This window comes from Pantherophis guttatus, chromosome 3 (genome assembly GCF_059756535.1).
Source record: "Pantherophis guttatus breed Tessera chromosome 3, ASM5975653v1, whole genome shotgun sequence".
NCBI classification, from domain to species: Eukaryota; Metazoa; Chordata; class Lepidosauria; order Squamata; family Colubridae; genus Pantherophis; species Pantherophis guttatus.
In genome coordinates this window covers 208,975,161-208,996,888 of record NC_142065.1, presented here as the reverse complement: position 1 = coordinate 208,996,888, position 21,728 = coordinate 208,975,161, and the positions used below count along the sequence as shown (strand labels likewise).

General features: G+C 39.5%; 2 protein-coding genes across 3 annotated transcripts; both read left to right on the top strand.

Moving 5' to 3' along the window:
* Nucleotides 1-2,004: 2,004 nt before the first annotated feature.
* On the top strand, nucleotides 2,005-3,263 carry LOC117676509 (mas-related G protein-coupled receptor member H-like). Its single transcript, XM_034436020.3, has one exon. The coding sequence runs from the start codon at nucleotides 2,104-2,106 to the stop codon at nucleotides 3,034-3,036; it is 933 nt and encodes a 310-aa protein (XP_034291911.1). The 5' UTR covers nucleotides 2,005-2,103; the 3' UTR covers nucleotides 3,037-3,263.
* Nucleotides 3,264-8,487: 5,224 nt separating this feature from the next.
* Nucleotides 8,488-21,720, top strand: LOC117659016 (mas-related G protein-coupled receptor member H-like). 2 transcript variants are annotated; one of them, XM_087890919.1, is made up of 2 exons: nucleotides 8,488-8,773; nucleotides 11,057-12,136. In XM_087890919.1, the coding sequence occupies exon 2, from the start codon at nucleotides 11,100-11,102 to the stop codon at nucleotides 12,021-12,023; it is 924 nt and encodes a 307-aa protein (XP_087747045.1). In that variant the 5' UTR covers nucleotides 8,488-8,773; nucleotides 11,057-11,099; the 3' UTR covers nucleotides 12,024-12,136. The 2 variants fall into 2 exon arrangements, 1 of the variants encoding a protein (XP_087747045.1); XR_015733457.1 differs by lacking the exon at nucleotides 11,057-12,136 and adding an exon at nucleotides 21,626-21,720 and having other exon boundaries at nucleotides 8,685-8,773.
* The last annotated feature ends 8 nt before the right edge of the window (nucleotides 21,721-21,728 follow it).

The following is a 21,728-nucleotide window of genomic DNA, read 5'->3' as shown; positions in this document are numbered from 1 at the left end:
GCTGCTGATACAGTTCTACAAAGTTGACTCTGTCATCTGCACTTCTATAATTGTCCGTTTTGGTTCTGCAACCCAACAAGACAGAGACAGACTTCAACCGATAATTAGAACTGCAGAAAAAACAATGGCTACCAACCTGCCTTCCATTGAGGACCTGTATACTGCACGAGTCAAAAAGAGGGCTGTGAAAATATCTACAGACCCCTCACATCCTGGACATAAACTGTTTCAATTTCTACCCTCAAAATGACACTATAGGGCACTGCACATCAGAATAACTAGACACAAGGACAGTGTTTTTCCCCCATGCCATCACTCTGTTAAACAACTAATTCCCACAATACTGTCAAAATATCTAAAAAGGCAGTATTTCCATTATTCTCATCTTCTCTATTACCTATCACTATCTTCTTATGACTATAACTTGTTGCTTCTATCTTCCGATTTAAATTGTTTAATTAGTATCCTAGTATGATTTATGTCAACTGCTTATTTAGTATCCATGACTATCACTAGTATTGTATCTAATGTTTTATGATAAATGTATTTTTACAATTGATCTATCACTATCATTGTACGTATACTGATAGTTTATGCACTGGGGATAAATTCCTTGTGTGTCTAATCACACTTGGCCAATAAAGAATTCCAATTCTAATTCTAATTTATCTCTTAGCAGGAATTTTTTCCCCATATCATCTCCTAGCTCCTGGTTTCAAGTCATAGATTATTTTCTCTTATTTATTTATTTATTTATTTTATTGAATTTGTATACCGCCTTACTCCCGAAGGACTCAGGGCGGTGAACAGCCATGGAATAAAACATATAAATACAAAATTTAAAATAGATTAAAACGCTTCCTTAAAAATGCTTCCTTACATAATTACTAATTTTTGCTTTGTAACTCACATTGGGATTTTGAATATCACAGTGCAATGGTGACAAATGGCAGAGAGGATGTTGCTGAATTTCAGTACAGTAAAAATATCCAACACAATCCAATACCAAACACATTTTCAGCTATTTGTCGAGAAGCATAGATGGAGCAAAACATTAGTATTTTTCTGCCTTGGGTGTGGCAATAAACAATTCAAGGAGTTGGCTCATTACTGCAGCCACATCACTCAACCTATTCATAGGGTTAGAAGAGAACAAGAATAGAATAACAGAGTTGGAAGGGGCCTTAGAGGTCTTCTAGTCCAACTCCCTGATCAAGCAGGGCATCCTATATCATTCCAGACAAATCTCTCCTTAAAAACCTGCAGTGTTGGAGCACTGAAACATCTGAAAGTGAGCCTTTCCACTGATTAATTGTTCTGTCAGGAAATTTCTCCTTATTTCTAGGTTGGTTCTCTCCTTGATAAATTTCCACCCATTACTTCTTGTCCTGCCTTCTGGTCAGGGGTGAAATGCTACCAGTTCATACCGGTTTTGGGTGAAACGGTAGTGATAAAAACTACTGGTCCGGGAGAACTGGTAGTAGAAGAAAGCTACCGATTCAGTTGAACCGGTAGTTTAAAAAAGTTACTGAGCTACTGGTTTGATTGAACCAGTAGTTTAAAAAGCTACCAGTTCCTCTGAACTGGTATTTCTGATGATCAGCTGTGCGGTGCGGTTTAGCTTCGCACAACACGCACCAAAAGGAGGCTTGGGAAGGTAAGTAGAATAGCAAGGGAGGGCTCAGCTGTGCTGCGTGGTTTAGCTTTGCTAGAAAGTAGGGAATCATTCGCTGGTGTACCGGCCAGCAAACCGGTAGCAAACCGGTTCAGATTTCACCACTACTTCTGGTGCTTTGGAGAACAGGTTGACCCCATCTTCTTTGTGGCAGCCCCTTAGATCAGAGGTGTCAAACTCACATCATCACGTTGTTGTCATATGATGTATCACAACTTCCATCCCTTCGCTGAACCAGGATTGGGCGTCACCAGTGCATGACACATCTGGCCCGCGGGCCATGAGTTTGACATCCCTTCCTTAGATAGTGGTATTACAATACAATATTGGTATTACTTAGGAGAGAAGAATGACTAAATCCACTGTTCTTTCTTTTGTCCTAATAGGAGTTTCCACTTAAAAAGATTGTTAGAGGATAACAAAGGATAATGATGAATTCCAGCCTGGGAAGTGTGGATGCTACACAGAACTATTATAGGTATAACAATACCAGTGACTCATATAAGTACAAAGAAGAGATCAACCTTTCTCAATTAGGGTGGATTCTTTGGACAAGCATTACTTTAATTACCTGTTGTATTGGGTTTGTGGGCAATGGCTACATCGTCTGGCTACTTGGCTTCCAGATTAACAGAAACTGTTTCACCACATTCATCCTTAATTTAGCCATTGCAGATTTTGGGTACCTTGCATCTGTATTTATATATAGTATCCCCCCATTTACTGATTTTCAAGGAAGCGGTATTTTCTACATCTTCTGGATCTATTTCATCCACATGATGTACATCAGTGCAAACTTTCTTCTGACGGCCATCAGCATCGATCGATGTGTGGTTGTCCTCTTCCCAATCTGGCATCGCTGTTCCCGGCCAAAACATTTGTCCTCGACAGTGTGTATCCTCCTGTGGACCTCTTCTTTCCTCCTGAGTGGAATTATGAGTATTATGAAAATCTTTGGAAATTACAGTCTCCTCAATTTCCATTTCCTTGTGACTGCTGTAGTTTGCCTTCCATTGATCACACTCTCTACCGTGATCCTTTTCATCCAAGTGTGTCTTAAATTGAAACAAAAGAATCAGGGACGGCTTTTACTGATGATTTTAATTACTCTTCTCTGTTTCCTCATCCTTGCTTTTCCATTAAGTGTCTTTGCGGTGATTAGTAGTTTTTCTAGTAGCGAAGCTGATGATCAACTGGAACATTGGGTTATGTGTAGTATATTGTTTTCCTGCCTAAACAGCAGTATTAATCCAGTGATCTACTTTCTAGTTGGGAGAAAAAAAGGAGCTCAGTCCAAGGAGAGCATGAAGGTCATCTTGCAAAAGGTCTTCAAAGAAGGTGAAGCTACTGGAGGGGGATAGAAGAGCTCAAACCCATTTGCAAGACCTCTGTGCTTCCTTCCAAGCAGTAATCAACCATATTGCTACTGGGGGCTGTAATCTGATAGGCGAGACCAAATTTCTTTCAACACATTGGCTCTTTCATCTGAATACACATGGAAAGAATTGCATTTTAAGAAATGTGCATATCAATTTTATTTTATTTTTTTGCTTTAATTTATATGCCACCCTTCTCTGGAGACTCAGGGTGTCTTACAATGCGTTAAGCAATAGCCTTCATACTTTTGTATATTTATACAAAGTCAGCTTATTGCCCCACAATCTGGGTCCTCATTTTATCTACCTTTGAAAGGATGGAAGGCTGAATCAACCTTGAGCCTGGTGGGATTTGAACTTGCAGTAATTGCAAGCATCAGATGTTAATAACAGTGCATTAGTCCACTGCGCTACCAAGGCTCTTGGAATCCACATCAATCCACATCTAATGCTGTGCAGGAAATGAACTGCATGGCATTTATAAAATACCCCGCTTATTTTGCTTTCTAGAAATAAGAGTTTTACCAATACAGGGGAAGCTACAACCACACCAGCTGCTTCCGAATGTCACCTAAAGGCAGCTAATTTATGAAAGGAATCAACAATGAGTAAAATTAAAACAGCTAGTTAGAAATGGTCCAAATTCAATGTTAAGACTTTAACCTCTTCCCTAAATGTCAAACAGTAAGAGAGAGAGTTCTCAGGCATATTCCATGCCTTGGGAGCAACAGAAGAGAAAAATAGGCCACAGACGAAATCTCAAATCCCCTGGTCAGTAAGTAAGAAAGGATGGAAAGATGGTAGTTAAGCAGGGAAGGGTAGGTAGAAAAAGTCCTTAGGAATTCTACAAATCTGCAGGGGAAGATTTCTCTTTTTGGGTCCCTGGTGGCTTCTGGGCTTGATTGCTTGCAGACATTTAGTTCCCTGACTAGGTAATGTCATCAGTGCTAGAAGGGAATGAGGTTTGGCCTTTGTTTATATACAATGGCTTGCCCTGTCAATGTTGGTGGAAATGTTGTTTTTCCCTTGGTCGTCCCTTGATTAGACTCCTATTTACCGTTTGATGGTTTTAGTTCCTTGTAGTTCCTTGATTAGGGTGGTTTTGAAAGATTCACTACAGATCATGGCAAATACAAACATTTACAGTATGGTTTCAAAGAGGGCCTAAATCAGTGATGGCTAACCTTTTTGTCTTCGCGTGTCAAAAGCGGGGATCGCGTGAGGGGGTCGCGCGTGCTCATGCCCAAACCCATAATTCAATGCCCCCGCCCCCCATGAATGTGCTCATGACCCCCCCATGTTCCCCCCGCTTTTGGCACGTGATGGCACGGTGGGCCCGGTATGCCCATTTTTTGCCCTCCCCAGGCTCCAGAGGCTTTCTTGGAGCCTGGGGAGGGTTAAAACAGCCTTCCCCACCCCCCAAGAGTCCGGAAATAGCCCCTTTCCCAACTTCCGATGGGCCCGGAAGGCCTGAAAATCAGCTGGCCAGCACCCACATGTTCACTGCTAGGGCAACACTTGCATGCCCACAGATATGGCTCCACATGCCACATGTGGCATGCGTGCCATAGGTTTGCCATCATGGGCCTAAATGCTTAAAGGTGCTGCAGATTGGTAGACACAAAAAAAGAACAAAGTGAGAAAGCAGAGCCTTTTCTATTTTGTTGTTATTCTATTTTGTTTCCTTTTTCCTTTCCTGCATAAACTGCAAGTAGCAATACAGTTAAGACGTCAGAATAAAGTATCAAGCTTAAGTTAGACCTGTGAAGGTGAAACTATGACACACGTGTCCAAAGTGGCATGCAGAGCCATGTGTTGTGGCCCCGCCCTCTGAGCCTGTCCCATCGGAGGAAGAAAGCTCCAAGCATGAGGAAGAGGAGTCAGCCAGGCCTCCCTCTCCAGGCCCCTCCCCTCTGGCACTGTCTCAGGTGCCGGCCGAGGGAGAGGAGATTAACAGGGAGACAGGTGGCTCGGATGAGAGCGACGGAGAAACATCATTCCTGGACGCACGCCTCCGAAGGCGTGATAAACGATTGCAGCAGCTCAGGAGGCGTGCTAGGGATTAGAACTGAGTCACTGGACCACACCCCAGAGACTATATAATAGAGGGTGGTGGCCAGTGATCTTTGTGATGAAAAAAGTAAACCTTGGATAGTCACTAAAGCCTCGTTCGGAACTGCTGAGAGAAATATTTATTGTTGTTGGACGTTTGGACGCTGGGTATGTTATCTGTCTGTTTTCTGTGGAAATAAACGCACTTGGCAGACGGTGTGCAAATCGCTGCCAAGTTGGAGATAATGACCTGGGTGTGTGCCAAAGTGTTTCCTTAACCCTCGGCTGGCTGTGTTTGTGTGTGTGTGTGGACGGGGACAGATCACCATGTCAGCTGGCATGCGCGGCTTTGCCCATTCCTCTTCTGGGTTTCTGGTGTGCATGTGCACATGACAATCAGCTGTCTTTCGTGTATGTGGCAGTGTCAGAAACTGGAATAGCTGGCCAGCTGATCGTTGCGAGGGCATGCGCGCCAGTAACTGGAAGACAAGCTGTCCAATGCACATGAGTGCACTGGAAACCGGAAGTTAATTTCCTGGCGCGTACATGCCCATTGGACAGCTTCTCCTCCGGGTTGCATCCCTGACGATGGCAGTGCCGAAAAGATTTGCCATCACTGAGATAGACCAATGTTTATTTAAGAACTTTTTGATTATTTTGCTATTGTCTATTAATGCCGCCTTTATCTTTCGATGTAAAATGTAAACAACCTTATGCTTATCAGCAAAAACATGGAGTTCATAATCAATATCGATGTAAACTTTTCTCTTTGTTTTTAAATAACCTAGGATTAGGTTATCTAAACAATAAAGTGTTTATAATCTCCAGTCTGTAATGTACAAATCTTACTGTAACTTAAATAAAATATAAGCACACCAGGGAGATATTGTGGGTTTAATTCCAGACCACTACAATAAAGCAAGTGTCACAATAAAATCAAGTCAGACAATTTTGTTTTGTTTCCCAATGCATGTAAAAAGTTTTAGGAATTAGCTTTAAACTGAAATCAAAGAAGTGTCCACCCTCTAGTTTTAGCATAGCATCCATCTTGTGATGATGGAAAAACTTTGATATGTTTAGCAGGTAGTTTTATTTGCCCCATTCCAAAAACAACTATACACACTCTGAGTAAAGTTGAAAATGCAAAAACTCAAACTGTCTGAAAGCCCAATGTATCCTTATATCTCCACTTTGCAAAATAAATCTCAGTCTCAAAACGAAAATTCTCCCAAAGCAAAAATTCAGTTCCCGCTTTATATAATATTCCTCTGTTAATTACACCCCCTGTTGGTGACTACCTGCATCTTCCACCATTCCTGGGAGCCGCCTATTGGAAAGAGAGTGAAGTTCCATGCTGGAAGAAGTCAACTGAGTTTCAGCACTGTGCCTGCCAGAATTAGGAGAGGATTTCACGAGATCCAAAGTCTTCAACTCCTCAAATACATTATTTGGGATTGAAGAACTAATACAGATAGGTTAAACAGATTCTACCCAGATTAGGCAGCTTTGTTTACGATGTCCCACATTTGTCAAACATTGGCGTAGCAGGTAGTAGGAAGCAGATCTTCTGCAGAAATAAAAAATCTTTCTGTTCTGGGATAGGCCAAGTAGATCTTGTTAAAAGTCTCAGACAATGAGATATGTTCTTTGTCTTGCACAATCAATGTGAGAATCAATTGCCAAGACAATCTGGTTCTTGTTTTTGCAAGATAATCACCAACTGCTTACACAAGATAATCACAAACACCGCTTTGGGGGTGGGGGGGCGAAAGCCCTACTAAGCAGGTATATACAAAAGTATGAAGGCTATTGCTTAACGCATTGTAAGCCGCCCTGAGTCTCCGGAAAAGGGCGGCATATAAATCGAACAAACAAACAAACAAACAAACAAACAAACAAACAAACAAATTGTAGAATAAGGAAGTGCCCAGGAATCTTGGCTGTCAATTTCAGTTAAGAAGTTTCGGGGATAAGAAGGAAAATGTTTTCAAAGAAAAAACAAAGAAAGGAAAATCCAGTTGCCCTTTGGAAAAGCACCTTTGGGGCATGACCAGTAAAGCATCTACCAGGGAGAGAGGTTAAGCTTCACTGTCCCCATCCTCATATTTTTAAGAGGGGAAATAAACCTTAAAAAGATGGTGTCAAGACCTCTGTGCTTCTTTCTGAGCAACAATGAATAACTTGCACTTGAGGCTGTCAGCTTATAGGTGGGACCAAATCTCTTTCAACGTATTGGCTCTTTCATCTTAATAGACTTTTTAGAGAATTGCATTTTAAGAGATTTCTACATCAGTCCGCAACTAATGCTGTGCAGGAAATGAACTGCATGGCATTTAGAAAATACTCATCTTATTTTGCTTTCTAGAAATAAGAGTTTTACAAATACAGGGGAAGCACCAACAAAGCCTGCTGCTTCCACATATCAACCGAAGGCAATAAATTCATGAAATGAAGCAACAATGAATAAGATAAAAATAGAATTAGAAACCAGTTCAAATTCAGTAATTAACAGTGAGGCTTGATCCTCTTACTAAGAAGGGAAAGTGCAAGAGAGACAGTTTTCAAGCATATTCCATGCCTTGGGAGCAACAGAAGAGCCAAAATCTGAAACCACCAGGTTAGTAAGAAAGGATGGAAAGATGGTAGTTAGGCAGGGAAGCAGCTACAGGTGGGTACAAAAAGTCATTTGGAATTCTACAAACCTGCAAGGAAAGACTTGTCTCTGAAGTCCTTGAAGCATGATTGCTCAGAGCAAAATATTTCAAACCCCCCTCCCCCAAAACTGAAGAAAGTCCAGTAGCCTTTTTGAAAAGCACCTTTGAGTGATGTTCAGAAAGACATCCTCAACCGAGGATGTTAAGCTTCATTATCCCCATCCTCATATTTCTAATAACTAAAGAGGAGAAATAAACTTTAAAGAGAAGGTAGTATCAAATCAAAAGAACAGACTGCACACTTGAAGGATTGTGATCAGCTCTTCCTCAGTGGTCAAAGTCCCATTTATCAGCTGAAAAATCAAACTGTCAGGGAAGTTTTGTTCTTTCATCTTCTCATGTCAAGCAGCAAACAGTCTACTTAATCAGAGCATCTTAAAAGAAATATAATCTGGAGAACAGCTTCCCCTGTTCCCAGAAAGCATTGTTTATAAGGAGATGCTACATTTCTTCAGAATTTAACTCTGTCTGCCTTGGCTTTGATTCCCTTGCCCTAGCAGGCTCAAGCCAACTGTCTCTCTTCAACACTGACTGTTGGCGATTATTTTAGACAGACAAGAGTCACATCTTGTATCATGTGATGGTAGATTCTTATCAGACAGGACACAGAGTACATTTAGAGTGTCTTTCTCATGCCAGAAGGCACAGCTCTCCGTCTTTTCTGCAGGAGATCAATTCTCACCTGCTATGCTGGCACTCAGCCCTATGCTTTATATAAAAACACCTCTGAAGATTTCTGATCAAGCTCTGCTTCCAGGTATATCCAAATCTGCAGACAATTCTTTGAACCCTGTAACTCAAGATCGGGTGGATGGACTTCCCTTCTGTCGATGAACTTCATCTAAATAGAAATTAAAGTCATTTTGCCTGCTGGTCCTGTCATCCCTAGTCAATGCAAGTATGAAATAATAATCTTCCACTCACCAACTTTGAAAAGCTTGGACCACCATTTTCAGGTAAGTTATAATTTTGGAACATTTAATTAGAGGCAGTGACATGCAAGTAGAGTAATAGCCATTCCTTTAATAGCTGTACATTTCGATACCAATTATTACATAGCAAAATGTTTCTTGTCATATTTATATGTTGATTGACACCTTACTCTTACTCTTACTCAAGAACAGTTGAGGTTTCCTGGTTTTGACTCATTTTGCAACCTACCTTTAGCTATTATGACAGAAGAATACAAGTATAAACTGTTTGGAATCCAAGGGAATAAGAGGTTTCCTTAGCTTACCCATAATTGTTTTTCATCAGTTTTAGTTCTTCAGTTCTAAATTCATCCTATTTTTTTGTGTATCAACTGGTAAAGATCTGGTTAATCCTCAAAGTTTTCTCACAAATATACAGGAAATTTTCTATGTTTAACTCATGTGGGAGAGAACCAAGCTAGAACTGAGGAGAAATTACCTGAAAAGGAGAACAATTAACCAGTGGAACAGCTTGCCTCCAAAAGTTGTGACTGGTCCCTCCAACTCTATTATTGTTATTCTGTTACTTAAGCAGACCAAAATGGGGCATGTATGTGTATTCCCCCCAGCCTTTTTTTGTAACTATCTGTAGCTCTACAAAATTTGTAACCTGCCCATTTCTCCATTAGCAGGATTTTTTCCCTCATATCTTCTCCTAACTCCTAGTTTCAGTCCATAGATATATTTTCTTATGATTATCTCTTATTATCTCTCTTATATTCCAGGCAACATATCACCATAACAAGAACAAGCATTGGGAAAAATGCTTCCTTACATAATTATTAATTTTTGCTTTGTCGCTCACATTTTGAATGTCACAGTACCACAGCGACAAAGTGGCAGAGAGGATATTGCTGAATTTCAGTTCAGTAAAAACTAATAGAATACCAAATACCTTTTAAAGATATGTATTGAGAAACATGGATAAAGCAACATCCTCCTTAGATATTAGATCCTATATCATTCCAGACAAATAGTTGTCAGATCTCTTCTTAAAAGCCTCCTGTTTTGAAGCACCCACGATCTCTGAAGGCAAGTTGTTCCACTGGTTAATTTTCCTCACTGTTAGGAAATTTCTCCTTAATTCCAGGTTGCTTCTCTCCTTGATTAGTTTCCATCCATTACTTCTTCTTTTTTCCTTTTTTTCTCCCCCCCCCCGAAGTTTTATTTGTTTTATTTAGATAACATTCAATTTTCATCAAACTGTGTGTGTTCTGGGTACAATTATGTTTAAATAGTCACATTTATACATCTTTGTTGTGATAAATATTATTATTATTATTATTATTATTATTATTATTATTATTATTATTATTATTATTACTATCATCATCATCATCATCATCATCATCATCATCATCATATTTATATACTGCCCTACTCCCTGGGGACTCAGGGCGGGGAACAGCCAAGATAAAAATACAAATAACATACAAAAGTTAAAAGCTATTAAAAATAGATTAAATAATTTGGGCTCAAAAACAAATTTAAAAACATCCAATTTATGTAAAACATTTAAAATTCAATTTAAAAGGGAGAGTTAGGCCAGACCAGCCTGTTGGAATAAAAACGTTTTTAGGGCGCGGCGGAAAGTGCGTAAATCTTGGATCCTCCGTATCTCCGGGGGGAGCTTGTTCCAGATGGCAGGTGCCCCCACAGAGAAGGCTCTCCCCCTGGGGGGCCGCCAGTCGACATTGTTTGGTCGACGGCACCCTGATAAATCATCACCATCATATTAATAATATAACAACATAGTAATATAATAACATTAATACTTAACATTTAACCTTCTCATCTTTAACAACACTCCTCTATCCCATTTCCTCCATTTATATCTCCTCCTTTCTAACTTCTATTTCTGTGATCTAGCCATTGATAGAATATGTCCCATATCAAAAAGTATCCATCCATTGCTTCTTGTCATGCCCTCTGGTGCTTTGGAGAATAGGTTGACCCCATCTTCTTGGTGTCAAACGCTTAGATAGTGGAAGCTATGATAATATTGGAATTATTTAAGGCAGGTGCCCAACATGCAGTCCCTGGCTCGTTGATTGTCTGCAGCCCTTTAGGAACCCGGCCGAAGTCATGGGCGAGCAGGTGCACGCAAGTGCAAAGCTGCATTTGTGAAAGCCGTACACCTATGTGCAAAACCATCCCGTCTCTTCCCCCACTGACTTCGCCCACTCCACTAGTCCCGTAAGCCGGAAAGACCACTGATTTAGGAGACAGGAATGACTGAATCCACTCTTCTTTCTTTTCATCTAATAGGAGCTTCCAATCAAAAAGATTTTCAGAGGATTACAAAAGTTTAATGATGAATTCCAGCTCTGGAGATCTGGATGCTACACAGAACTATTACGAATATATCAATATCAGTGACTCATATGTGTACGAAAAATGGATCACCTCTTCTAGTTTAGAATGGATTCTTTGGACAAGCATTACTTTATTCACCTGTTGTATTGGGTTTGTGGGCAATGGCTACATCATCTGGCTACTTGGCTTCCAGATTAAGAGAAACGGTTTCACCACATTCATCCTTAACTTGGCCATTGCAGACTTTGGCTACCTCGCATCTATATTTCTATATCATATCAATTATTTTCAAGGAACTGACATTTTCTACCACTGCTGCCTCTATTTCACCCGCATGATGTACATCAGTGCAAACTTTCTTCTGACGGCCATCAGCATCGACCGGTGTGTGGCTGTCCTCTTCCCAATCTGGCATCGCTGTTCCCGGCCAAAACATTTATCCTCCAGTGTCTGTGTCCTCCTGTGGATCTTCTCTTTCCTCCTGGGTGGAATTATGTGTGTTATGGACATCTTTGTAAACTATAACATGGCCGTTCTCCATTTCCTTCTGATTGCTATAGTTTGCCTTCCATTGATCACACTCTCTACCGTGGTCCTTTTCATCCAAGTGTGTCTTAAATTGAAACAAAAGAATCAGGGTCGGCTTTTACTGATGATTTTAATTACTCTTCTCTGTTTCCTCATCCTTGCTTTTCCATTAAGTGTCCTTGCGGTCATTATTAGTTTTTCTAGTACTGAAACTTACAATCAACTGGAACAGTGGGTTATTTGCAGTATACTGCTTTCCTGCCTAAATAGCAGTATTAATCCAGTGATCTATTTTTTTGTTGGGAGAAAAAAAGGAGCTCAGTCCAAGAAGAACATGAAGGTCATTTTGCAAAACATTTTCAAAGAAGGTGAAGCTACTGGAGGGAGATAGAAGAGGTCTAACCTCTTACTTGCACTTGAGGCTGTAATATTATTAGTGGGACCAAATCTCTTTCAACACATTGGCTCTTTCATCTGAATAGAGAATTGTAAGAGATGTCTACATCAATCCACAACTAATGCTGTGCAGGACATGAACTGCAAGACGCTTATAAAATACTCAGCTTATTTTTGCTTTCTAGAAATAAGATTTTTACAAATACAGGGGAAGCACCAACCACACCAGCTGCTTCCAGATGTTACCTAAAGGCAGTTAATTTGTGAGATGAAGCAACAATTAGAGCCAGTCAGAAACCAGGTCAAATTCAGTAATGTTAAGGCTTTAATCGGTTACCATAAAGGGAAAGAACAAGAGAGACAGTTTTCAAGCATATTCCAGGCCTTGGAAGCAACAGAAGAGGAAAAATAGGCCACAGGCAAAATCTTAAATTCACTGGTCAGTAAGAAAAGATGGAAATATGGCTAGTTAATCAGGGAAGCAGCTACAGGTGGTTACAAAAAGTCCTTAGCAATTCTACAAATCTGCAGGAAAAGATTTCTCTAGGGAATGAGGTTTGGCATTTATTTACATAAAAGGTTTGCCCTGTCAATGTTGGGGGGAATGTTATTTTTCCCTTGATAGTCCCTTGATTAAACTGCTATTTACTGTTTGATAAGTTTTCTGAGTTTGCAGTTCCTAGACTGGGGTGTTTTCGAAAGGTTTACTGCAGATCATGGCAAATACAAACATCTTCAGTATGGTTTCAAGGAGGCCCTAAATGCTTACAGATACAGCAGATTAGTAGACACAAAACAAGAACAAAGTGAGAAAGCGGAGCCTTTTCTATTTTGTTGTCATTCCATTGTTTTTGTTTCCTTTTTCCTTTTCTTCATAAACTGCAAGTAGCAATACAGTTAAGATCTTAGAATAAAGCATCAAGCTTAAGCTGGAACACTTATTATTTAAGAACTTTTTGATTATTTTGCTATTGTCTATGAATGTCACCTTTAGCTTTAGATGTAAATTTTAAACAACCTTATGCTGATCAGCAAAAACATGTAGTTCATAATCAATATTGATGAGAACTTTTTTCTTTGTCTTTAAATGTCTAAGTTATCTAACCAACAGAGTGTTAATAATCTTCATTTCTTTTGTATAAAAACCACTGTAACCAAGTAATATACGGGCACACTAAGGAGATTTTATGGGTTTGATTTCAGACCACCACAATAAGGCAAGTATCACAATAAAGTTGAGTCACACAATATTTCTTGGGAGAGTTTCCCAGTACATGTAAGAAAGTTTTAGGAATTAGCTTTAAGCTGGAATCAAAAAAAGTGTCCACCCTCTGGTTCACTAGCATGAAATCTTGTTTGATATATTTGGCAGGTAATTTTATTTGCCTCATTCCACAAACAACTAGACAGAGTTGAGTAGAGTAGAGTAGAGTTGAAAATGTAAAAACTCAATGTTTCTCAAAGCCCAATATATCTTAATATCTTCACATTGCAAAATAAATCTCAATCTCAAAACGAAAATCCCCCAAAGCAAAAATCCAGTTCCCCTACTATATGTAATGTTCTCAGTTCACTATGCCCCCTGTTGGTGACTACTTGCATCTTCTACCACTCTTGGGAGCCACCTATTGGAAAGAGAATGAAGTTCCATGTTGGAAGAAGTCAACTGAGTTTCAGCACAGTGCCTGCCCCAATCATGAGAGGATTTCATGAGATCCAAAGTCTTCAAGTCCTCAAATACATTATTCAGGATTGAAAAACTAACACAGGTAGGTTAAACAGATTCCACCCATACTAGGCAGCCTTGTTTACAATGTCTGAAAAGTTGTCATACATTGGAGTAGCAAGTAGTAGGAAGCAGATCTTCTGCAGAAAGAAATATTTCTGTTCTGGGGTGGATAAAAAGGTTTCATTAAAAGTCTCAGACATGGAGATATGTTCTTTATTTTGAACAATCAATGTGAGCACCAATTGACAAGACAATTTGGTTCTTGTTTTTGCAAGATAATCACCAACTGTAGAATCAGGAGACTAACCAAGGACCTTGGCTGTCAAGTTGAGTTCTGAAGAAGAACTGAAGAAACTTTGGGGATAAGAAGGAAAATGTTTTCAAAGAAACAACCAACCAAACAAACAAAGTCCAGTTTCTCTTTAGAAAAGCACCTTAGGGGCATGGGCAAAAAAGCATCTACCAGGGAGAGAGGTTAAGCTTCATTATCTCCATCCTCATATTTTTAATGACCAAAGAGGGAAAGGAAACATCAAAGAGAAGATAGTATCAAAACAAAAGAACAGACTGTACACTTGAATGATTGTGATCAGCTGCCTCTCTTCTTCAGTGGTCAAAGTCCCATTTATCAGCTGAGAAACCCAACTGTCAGTGAAGTTTTGTTCTTTCGTCTTCTCACATCAACTAGTCTCCTTAATCAGAGCATCTTCAAAGAGATATAATCTGGAGAACAATCCCCCCTGTTCCCCAAAATCTTTGTTTATAAGGATACGCTACATTTTCTGAACAGTTCTTCAAGATTTAACTCTGTCTGACTTGGCTTTGGATTCTTTTGCCCTGGAAGGCTTTTCTACACTGACTCTTGGCAATCTTAGACAGACCACATCTTGGTGTCACATGGTTCTAGATTCCGATTAGACAGGAGACAGAGTATTTATGGATTTTTTAGATTTTCTTTTTCATGCCAGGAGCAAACGGTCTTCATGTTTTCCGCAGGAGATCAATCTGCGTGGCACTGAATCCTCACTCTTTTATAAAAACTCCTTTGAAGCAATCTACTCAGCCTTTACTTCCAGGTGCATCAAATTCTGCAGGCAAGTCTTTGAATTTTGAAACTTAAGATAGGATGGATGGACTTTCCTTCTGTTAATTAATTTCATCTAAATAGGACTTAAATGACATTTTGCCTGCAGGGAGTGTCATCACTTCAGCCCTCAATATTGTGACACAATAAACTTCCACTCACCAACTTTGAAGACTTTGGACCATCATTTTCAGGTATGTTATAATTTTGGAAGGTTTAATTAGACCCAGGGATATGCAAACAGAGCAATAGCCATTCTTTCAGTAGCTGTATATTTCTATACCTGATATTTATATGTTGACTGTCATAACTGTCAGTTGAGGTTTCCTGGTTTTCACTCATTTTCCAACCAACTTTTAGTCATCATGACAGAAAAAAAATAGAAGTATGTCAGAAGCAAGCAGACTTGACCTTGAACCCAAGGTCAAGGGAATAAGATGTTTCTTTAGCTTAGCCATGATTGTTTTCTATCAGGGAAACTTCCAGTTAATCACAGGAAGTTTGCACACACACATACAGGAAATCGTCTATACTTAAATAATGAAGGACAGAAGCAACCTAGAACGAAGGAGAAATTTCCTTACACTGAAACGATTAACCAGTGGAACGACTTGCCTCTAGAAGTTGTGGGTGCTCCAACATTGGAAGCTTTTAAGAAGAGACTGGACAGCCACTTGTCTGAAATGGTATAGGGTGTCCTACTTGAGCAGGGGCTGGACTAGAAGACCTCCAGGGTCCCTTCCAACTCTGTTAATGTTATTCTGTTACTTAAGTAGACCAAAGTGTGGTATGGATATGTTTTTTCCCTTTTTTGGAAGTATCTGTAGCTCTACAAAATGTGTAAGTTTTCTATTTCTCCCTTAGCTGGAATTTTCACCCATATCATCTCCTAACTCCTGATTTCAAGTCATAGATTATTTTCTCTATTATCTATTATGTTACCAATTACTAGCTGCTCTTACACTCTGGGCAAAGGAACAAGTATTGGGGAAACAATACACTCTGGGCAAAGGAGCGAGTATTGGGGAAACAATACACTCTGGGCAAAGGAACAAGTCTTCGGAGAGGGGTGGCATACAAATTGAATAAATAAATAAAAAAATAAAAATAAATAAATAAATAAATAAATAAATAAATAAATAAATAAATAAATAAAATGCTTCTTTACGTAATTGCTAATTTCAGTACAGTAAAAACATCCAACACAATCCAATACCAAATACATTTTCAGATATTTGTCGAGAAGCATAGATGGAGCAAAACATTAGTATTTTTCTGCCTTTGGGTGTGGCGATAAACAGTTCAAGGAGTTGGCTCATTACTGCAGCCACATCACTCAACCTATTCATAGGGTTAGAAGGGAACAAGAATAGAATAACAGAGTTGGAAGGGGCCTTAGAGGTCTTCTAGTCCAACTCCTCGATCAAGCAGGGCATCCTATATCGTTCCAGACCAATCTCTTCTTAAAAACCTGCAGTGTTGGAGCACTGAAACATCTGAAAGTGAGCCTTTCCACTGATTAATTGTTCTCTCAGGAAATTTCTCCTTATTTCTAAGTTGGTTCTCTCCTTGATAAATTTCCACCCATTGCTTCTTGTCCTGCCTTTTGGTGCTTTGGAGAACAGGTTGACCCAGTCCGTCTTTGTGGCAGCACCTTAGATCAGGGGTGTCAAACTCATGGTGTCATGTCATGTAATTTATCACAAATTTTTCCCCCTTTGCTAAACTGGGGGTTGGGCTTGGCCAGCGTGTGATGCGTGCGGCCCATGGGCCATGAGTTTGACTCCCCTTCCTTAGATAGTGGAAGTTATGACAATATTGGTATTATTTAAGAGACAAGAATGATTGAATCCACTCTTCTTTCTTTTGCCCTAATAGGAGTTTCCACTTAAAAAGATTGTCAGAGGATTACAAAAGCTTAATGATGAATTCCAGCCTGGGAGATCTGGATGCTATAGAGAACTATTATGAATATAATAGCAGTGACTCATATGAGTATAAAGAAGGGATTACCCCTTCTGATTTAGAATGGAATGTATGGATACGCATTTCTTTAATTACCTGTTGTGTTGGGTTTGTGGGCAATGGCTACATCATCTGGCTACTTGGCTTCCAGATTAAGAGAAACCGTTTCACCACATTCATCCTTAACTTGGCCATTGCAGACTTTGGCTACCTCGCATCTATATTTCTATATCATATTCATTCATTTGCCGGTTTTCAAGGCAGCGAAATATTTTACCAGCTCTATATCTATTTCATCCACATGATGTACATCAACACAAACTTTCTTCTGACGGCCATCAGCATCGACCGGTGTGTGGCTGTCCTCTTCCCAATCTGGCATTGCTGTTCCCGCCCAAAACATTTGTCCTCCAGTGTCTGTGTCCTCCTGTGGATCTTCTCTTTCCTCCTGAGTGGAATTATGAGGCTTATGCAAGTCTTTGTAAACTACAGACTGTTCAATCTCCATTTCTTTGTGATTGCTATAGTTTGCCTTCCATTGATCTCACTCTCTACTGTGGTCCTTTTCATCCAAGTGTGCCTTAAACCTAAACAGAAAAATAAGGGTCGGCTTTTACTGATGATTTTAATTACTCTTGTCTGTTTCCTCGTCCTTTCTTTTCCATTATGCGTCCTTGCCGTGATTACTAGTTTTTCTTATAGTCCCGAAGATTACCTTAAACTGGAATATTGGGTTATGTGTAGTTTTCTGTTCTTCTGCCTAAACAGCAGTATTAACCCAGTGATCTACTTTCTAGCTGGGAGGAAAAAAGGAGCTCCGTCCAAGGAGAGCATGAAGGTCATTTTGCAAAAGGTCTTCAGAGAAGGTGAAGCTACAGGAGGGAACTAGAAGAGCCCAAACCCACTTAGAAGACCTCTGTGCTTCCTTCTGAGTAGCAATGGTTGATTTCTACTCGAGGTTGTAATCTTATAGATGGGACCAAATTTCTTTCAGCATATTGGCTCTTTCATCTGAATACACATAGAAATAATTGCATTTTAAGAAATGTCTACAGCAAACCACATCTAATGATTTGCAGGACATGAACTGCATACTCCACTTATAAAATACTCAGGAGCCTTGGTGGTGCAGTGGACTAAAGTGCTGTTAAGTAGCACTTAGCTGCCAGCTGCCTGCAATTACTGCAAGTTCAAATCTCCCCAGGCTCAAGGTTGACTCAGCCTTCCATCCTTCCGAGGTAGATAAAATGAGGACCCGGATTGTGGGGGCAATAAGCCGACTTTGTATAAAAAAGAACACTGCTTGTGGGGGGGGGGCAAAAGCCCTACTAAGCAGGTATATACAAAAGTATGAAGGCTATTACTTAATGCATTGTAAGCCGCCCTGAGTCTCCGGAGAAGGGCGGCATATAAATCGAACCAATAAATAAATAAATACAATAAATAAATTTTGCTTTCTAGAAATAAGATTTTTACAAATACAGGGGAAGCTCCAAACACACCTGCTGCTTCCAGATGTCAATGAAAGGCAGTTAATTCATGAGATGAAGCAACAATGAGAAAAAATAAGATAGAACCAGTCAGAAACCAGGTCAAATTCAGTAATGAATGTTAAGGCTTTAATCAGTTACCATAAAGGGAAAGAACAAGAGAGACAGTTTTCAAGCATATTTCAGACCTTGGGAGCAACAGAAGAGAAAAATAGGCCATAGGCAAAACCTTAAATCCCCAGTTCAGTAAGAAAGGATGGAAATATGGTTAGTTAAGCAGGGAAGCAGCTAGAAGTGGGTACAAAAAGTTCTTAGCCATTCTACAAATCTGCAGGGAAAGACTTCTCTTTGGGGTCCTTGGTGCTCTCTGAGCTAGATTGCTTGTTTGCAGACATTTCATTTCCTGACTAGGTAACATCATCAGCGATAGGAGAGAGTGAGGTTTGGTCTTTGGTTATGTACAAAAGCTTGTCCTATCAATGTTGGTGGGACCGTCGTTTTCCCTTGGTAGCTCCTTGATTAGATTGCTGTTTACTATTGATTGTTTTTCTGACTTTGTAGTTCCTGGATTAGGGTGTTTTCAATAGATTCACTACAGATCATGGCAAATTCTAACATTTACCGTACGGTTTCTAAGAGGGACTAAATGCTTACAGATACTGCAGATTAGTAGACACAAAACAAGAACAAAGTAAGAAAGCAGAGCCTTTTCTATTTTGGTGTCATTCCATTGTTTTTGTTTCCTTTCGATTCAAGGTGTTGGTTACCACCTTTAAAGTGCTCCATGGTTTAGGACCTGGGTATGTACGAGATCGCCTTCTGCCACCGGTAGCCTCCCACCGGCCAATATGTTCCCACTGAGAGGGACTCCTCAGGGTGCTGTCGGCCAAACAATGCCGACTGGCGATCCCCAGGGGGAGAGTCTTCTCCGTGGGTGCACCTGCCCTCTGGAATGAGCTGCCCCTGGAGATTCGTATGATCCCCGAGCTTCGTACCTTTCGCCGTGCCCTTAAGACCCTGTTGTTCCAACAGGCCGGCCTGGCTTATAAAATTTTGCAAGAGACACAGGACAAACTGATCAAAAAAATTTACAATTACTTACGAGGATATAAATTAGAAGAAGAGGTAGTGAAAGAAAATATGATAACCTGGGCAAAAAATTTCGGTTATAGTATTCAATTAGACAAATGGGAAAAACTATGGAAAATAAATTATAAATTGACAATGTCTGTACCCTATAAAGAAAATCTCTATAAAATGTTTTATAGGTGGCACTTGCCACCAGCCAGATTGGCAAGAATGTTCCCCGGCACACCATCAACATGTTGGAAATGCAACCATCACAAAGGCACCTATTACCATATGTGGTGGACCTGCCCAATGGCGAAACAATATTGGCAAAAGATCAAAATAGAAATAGAGGAAATAACACACCAAAAGATAGAACTAAGACCAGAAATCTTCCTACTAGGCATAGTGAATGGACACTACGAAAAAGAAACAACATATTTAATTATACATATGATAACAGCAGCACGAATACTATACACGCAACACTGGAAGAGTAGTGATATACCAACACCAGATAAAGTAATCAATAAAACTATGGAATGTGCGGAATTAGATAGACTCACAAAGGAATTACAAAATAGGGAAGAACATGACTTTTACTTAGTATGGGAAAAGTGGTATAGTTGGTTGAAAGATAGGAAAGAGATGAAGGAATAGGAAGTAAACAAAATGACCAAATATAGTATGATGGAAACAAAGAACAGACATAGGTCAATAAAGATCTATAGTAGATAGACAAAAGGGAAGGACCAAATAAGGAAGAGTCAAAATACAAAGAGAAATATATATTACAGTTGCGACAAACTGGACATGTATTGAAATGGGTGTTTATATGTTTTTATGTTTTGTACGTTTCATTGTTCTGTTTAGTTTGTACTTATAAATAAAAATTGAAACTAAACTAAACTTTTCTTCATAAACTGCAAGTAGCAATACAGTTAAGATCTTAGAATAAAGTATCAAGCTTAAGATAGAACACTTATTATTTAAGAACTTTTTGATTATTTTGCTATTGTCTATGAATGCCACCTTTAGCTGCAGATGTAAAATTTAAGCAACTTTGTGCTGATCAGCAAAAACTTGTAGTTCATAATCAATATTGCTGTAAACATTTGTCTTTATTTTTAAAGGTCAAAGTTATCTAAACAACAGAGTGTTAATCATCTCCATTCCGTAGTGTATAAATACCACTGTAACCAAATGATATACAAACACACCACGGGGAAGTTGTAGGTTTGATTCCAGACCACAGCAATAAAGCAAGAATTTACTGTATAAATTATTGTATAAATATTGTATAAATATAAATAAAATATTGTATACATAAATCAATAAATAACTAAATAAATGTATAAATAAAGTCAAGCCACACAATTTGAAGGGGGGGAGGGGGTGTTTCCCAGTGCATGTAACAAAGTTTTAGGAATTAGCTTTAAAGTGGAATCAAAAAAATAGTCCACCTCCTGCTTCACTAGCACAGCATCCAATTTCCATTGTCTATTGAGTTTCAGCACAGTGCCTGCCCCAATCATGAGAGGATTTTATGAGGTCCAAAGTCTTCAAGTCCTCAAATACATTATTCAGAACTGAAGAACTAACTCCGGTAGGTTAAGCAGGTTGTTCAAAGAACCCCCCCTCCCAAAGTCCATTTGTCTTTTGGAAAAGCAGCTTTGGGAGAAGGTGAGAAAGGCATATTCAGGCAAGGTTGATGAGCTTCATTATCCCCATCCTCACATTTCTAATGACCAAAGAGGGGAAATAAACATGTAAGAGAAGATAGTATCAAAACAAAGAACAGACTGTTCAGCTGAATGACTGTGATAAGATGGGTCTTTTCCTCAGTGGTCAAAGTCCCATTTATCAACTGAGAAATCCAACTGTCAGTCAAGATTTGTTCTCTGGTCTTCTTACACCAGTCAGCAAACAGTCTCCTTAATCAGAGCATCTTAAAAGAAATATAATCTGGAGAACAATTCCCCTGTTCCCTAAAAGCTTTCTTTATAAGGATGTGCTACATTTTCTGAACAGTTCTTCAAAATTTAACTCTGCCTAAATTGGCTTTTGGTTCCCTTGCCCTAGCAGGCTCAAGCCAACTCTCTCTCTTCTACACTGACTGTTGGCAATTATCTTAGACAGACAAGGATCACATTTTGCATCACATGGTGCTGGATTCAGATTACACAGGCCACAGAGTATGTATACATTTTTTAGAGTTTCTTCTCCATGCCAGAAGCAAAAGCTCTCAATCTTTTCTGCAGGCGATCGATCCTCACCTGCTACAATGAACTCTGTTCCTTTTATAAAAACACCTCTGAAGACGTCTGCTCAGGTTCTATTTCCAGGGATATCCAAATCTACAGA